The 4,450-nt window shown below is 41.9% G+C and overlaps 1 protein-coding gene across 1 annotated transcript; it reads left to right on the plus strand.

Annotated features, from left to right (window-relative positions):
- Positions 1-235: 235 nt before the first annotated feature.
- On the plus strand, positions 236-2,059 carry LOC131819717 (ATP synthase subunit alpha, mitochondrial-like). The gene is given in 2 exon segments (XM_059155002.1): positions 236-1,051; positions 1,053-2,059. Coding segments are annotated over 2 exon segments (1,659 nt in total). The 5' UTR covers positions 236-287; the 3' UTR covers positions 1,948-2,059.
- Positions 2,060-4,450: the final 2,391 nt, after the last annotated feature.

Here is a 4,450-nt window from a genome sequence, read left to right on the forward strand (position 1 = left end):
GGAGATTCGTTCATAGTCTTGTATTTTAATTTTATTTACTTATTTAATATTGTCTGTCTCCTTTGCCAGAATGTAATTTCATGGAAAGGCCATACCTTGTAGAATTCATGGCAGTGTCCACCATATCTAGAACAGTTCTAATAATCCACAAACCTAAGAACCCATCAATATTTGTTAAATATATCTGTCAATCTCTACATCTTAGTGTAGTTTCAAAGATTAAATGAGAGCCCAGTCAGTCCGGAGGCTGCGGCTGCGGAGGAGCCACTCGAGGAGAACCTGTAAAGATGCTGTCTGTGCGCGTCGCCGCGGCCGTGGCCCTTGCCCTTCCTCGACGGGCCGGGCTGGTCTCCAAAAATGCTTTGGGATCCTCCTTCATTGCTGCAAGGAACCTCCATGCCTCTAACACTCGTCTTCAGAAGACTGGCACTGCTGAAGTGTCCTCTATCCTTGAAGAACGTATTCTTGGAGCCAATACCTCTGTTGACCTTGAAGAGACTGGACGTGGTCTGAGCATTGGTGATGGTATTGCCCGTGTACATGGGCTAAGAAATGTTCAGGCAGAAGAAATGGTAGAGTTTTCTTCAGGTTTAAAGGGTATGTCTCTGAACTTGGAACCCGACAACGTTGGTGTTGTCGTGTTTGGAAATGATAAACTAATTAAGGAAGGAGATATTGTGAAGAGAACAGGAGCCATTGTGGACGTTCCAGTTGGCGAAGAGCTATTGGACCGTGCTGTGGATGCCCTTGGTAATGCCATTGATGGAAAGGGTCCAGTTGGTTCCAAGACCCGTAGGCGAGTTGGCCTGAAAGCCCCCGGGATCATTCCTCGAATCTCTGTGTGCGAACCCATGCAGACTGGCATTAAGGCTGTGGATAGCTTGGTGCCAGTTGGTCGGGGTCAGCGTGAGCTGATTATTGGTGACCGACAGACTGGTAAAACATCAATTGCTATTGACACCATCATTAACCAGAAACGTTTCAATGATGGAACTGATGAAAAGAAGAAGCTATACTGTATCTACGTTGCTATTGGTCAGAAGAGATCCACTTGCCCAGTTGGTGAAGAGACTCACAGATGCAGATGCCATGAAGTACACCATTGTGGTTTCGGCTGCTGCTTTTGATACTGCTCCACTTCAGTACCTGGCTCCTTATTCTGGCTGTTCTATGGGAGAATATTTTAGAGATAATGGCAAACATGCTTTGATCATCTACGATGACTTATCCAAACAGGCTGTTGCCTATCGTCAGATGTCTCTGCTGCTCCGCTGGCCTCCTGGTCGTGAGGCCTATCCTGGTGATGTGTTCTACCTACATTCCCGTCTCCTAGAGAGAGCAGCCAAAATGAACGATTCTTTTGGTGGTGGCTCCTTGACTGCTTTACCAGTCATAGAAACGCAAGCTGGTGACATGTCTGCTTACATTCCAACAAATGTCATTTCTATCACTGACGGACAGATCTTCTTGGAAACAGAATTGTTCTACAAAGGTATCCGCCCTGCCATTAACGTTGGTTTGTCTATGTCCCGTGTTGGATCTGCTGCCCAAACCAGGGCCATGAAGCAGGTGGCAGGTACCATGAAGCTGGAATTGGCTCAGTATCGTGAGGTTGCTGCTTTTGCCCAGTTCGGTTCTGACCTTGATGCTGCCACTCAACAGCTCTTGAGTCGTGGTGTGCGATTGACTGAGTTGCTGAAGCAAGGACAGTATTCTCCCATGGCAATTGAAGAACAAGTGCCTATTATTTATGCTGGTGTAAGAGGGTATCTTGATAAATTGGAGCCCAGCAAGATCACAAAGTTTGAGCACGCTTTCCTGGCTCATGTTATCAGCCAGCACCAGGCCCTGTTGGGCAATATTAGGACTGATGGAAAGATCTCAGAACAGTCAGATGCTAAGCTGAAAGAAATTGTAACAAACTTCTTGGCTGGATTTGAAGCTTAAACTGCTGTGGATTCACATGAAATACCAGTTCGGTTTTGTTGTCGTTGATTCTGGTAATCAGTTCCATTTGTAAAAGGATTACTCCCATACGTCAGATGTACAGAAATGACCTTAAAAAAAAATAAAGGTTCCGTATCGGTTGGTGGGAAAAAAAAAAAAAAAGATTAAATGAGATAATTTATGTAAAGCACTTAGCCCAGTGCCTGACTCATAAATCGTATGAAATAAATGTTGTTATGTAATTATTTATTACTTTGTTTTAAATTAAAAATTCCCACCTTTCTATTTCTACTTCCACGTCAGTTCTCTCAAACCTATTACAGATTGGGGTGGGGGAAGTTCTCTAAGCAGTATTCACTTGCTTTTATTTTATATGTTTGGATAACTGTACAGACCGAAACTGTTACCTATGGAGGGAAGGAATGGGGTCATCAGTCAGGGTTATGCTTAGGTGCAACTAACAGAAACCAAGAAAAACAGTCATTTAAGCAGGTAAGGCTTTTTTCTTTCATAGCAAGATCTGAATAGAGTACCCCTTGAATGTTCGGCTGAACACTGATTAACACATGCGTGTGAAGAAACTATCCGATGTGAGAGAAGGAACCACCCAAAAAGATTATGGTAGCCATGGTTACTGCTGTCACAGGACTGAGAGTAGAGCCTTTTCCTAGCAGCCACACTGGAAAGCTTCTGATTTAGGAGGCATTGAGATGAGCACACAGAAGGGTCCTGCCTCATAATGGTGAGCAGTTAGCCCAAAGCTGGGCTTTGGTCCTGACTAATAGATAAAAAGCAAGATCTGAAAGATGAAACTTTTCCAAGGAATTTAACTGTGTCCTGTAACAAGGTTCAAGAACACTTATAGGAATACAAATATATTCAGCACCCAAAAAGGCATAACTCACAATGCCTGGTATCCAGTCAAAAAAAAAAAAAATGAACAGACAGGAGGGTGTCCGGGTGGCTCAGTTGGTTAGGTGGCTGACCCTTGATTTCAGCTCAGGTCTTGATCTCAGGGTTCTGAGATGGAGCCCATGTTGGGCTTCATGCTCAGCAAGGTGTCTGCTTTAGGATTCTGTCTTCTCCCTCTGCCCCTCCCTGCACTTGCTCACTCTCTCCCTCCCAAATAAATAAATCTTAAAAAAAAAAAAATAACAAGCAAGAAAATATGACCTGTCATGAGAATAATTAATTAAACAAAGCTGATTCAGAACTGACACAGATACTAGAATTAATGTATAAGAATGTTTAAAAAGTTATAATAACTATATTCAAAATATTCTAAATGTAATTAGGTATATGGAATATATAAAAAGACTCAAACTGACATTCTTGAGATGAAAATTACAATGTGTGAGATAAAAAAACACTAGATGGGGTTAACAGGAGATTAGATATGACAGAAGAAAAGATTAGTGGACTTGAAGACAACAATAGAAACTATCCAAAATGAAATAAAAAGAGAAAAGAGAATTTAAAAATATTAACAGAGAATCAGTGAGCTCTAGGATGAATTCAAGCCATGCAATATATGTATAATTGGATTCCCCAAAGGGGAGGGGGCAGAAAAATACTTGAACGAGGGTTATAGTGCCAAGGTTTCAGAGCTAGTTTTAAGTAAATATAGTTAAGTGAATTGTAATAAGCAAGAGTAGAATACATTGCCGGAATTGTTCAGTTCTTTGGACCAGCAAGAATATGTTTCATTGAGCAATGAGCCCATGTAAAGACTCAGGAACATGACATAGAAGATTTCTTTTGCTTTGGAAGAGTCTGGTCCCTATCTACTCCAGTCAAGTTGAAAATGCCCCTCTTGGCCAACTCTATTCTGCAGAAAGAATACACTTTTATGCAGTGCTCTGGTTACTCACCAAGCTTTTCTTCATGTCTTTGGGATTTCCTCTTAATTACACGAAAGAAACACGGACAACAATTCAGCCTTTCTTTATCCTCTCCTTGTTCTTTGCTATAACACTAGCTGACCTATATTCTGTACCCTGTGTAAGGAATATCCTAGAAATTACAGTGACCCTGTTGCTTCTCTGTGACTGGATTCTCTAAAGCTGTTGGGTTTTTCAGGGTAGGCTAGGCTTTGCTTTGAAAACAAAGCCCTACATTCCAAGGGATCAGTGGATGAAAGCTGACTTCATCACCCAAAATCCAGTGAGGTCATTCGGCTCACTGGGGCTGTTCCAAGGCATTACAAGGCCATGCAGGAATCGAGGAGGTATAGAGAGAAATGGAGTTCAAAAGAGGCTATCACTGCCTCAGCTTGGAAGTGGTACACACAACTGTATTCTTAGTATATTAACCAGCATTAATCACTGCAAAGGGGCTGGAAACATAGTCTTTTATATTTCTGGGTGGGGGGGTGGGGGGGTGGCATAGACAAGCACTAATAATTTCTGAGATGTGTTTACTAGATTATGTACATAGAATGTAAGTGTTTGGGATATTAATAACTTAGAATTCTAATTCTTTTTAAGATGATATGGTATAGCAG

This window comes from Mustela lutreola, chromosome 17 (assembly GCF_030435805.1).
Source record: "Mustela lutreola isolate mMusLut2 chromosome 17, mMusLut2.pri, whole genome shotgun sequence".
In the NCBI taxonomy this organism is placed as follows: Eukaryota; Metazoa; Chordata; class Mammalia; order Carnivora; family Mustelidae; genus Mustela; species Mustela lutreola.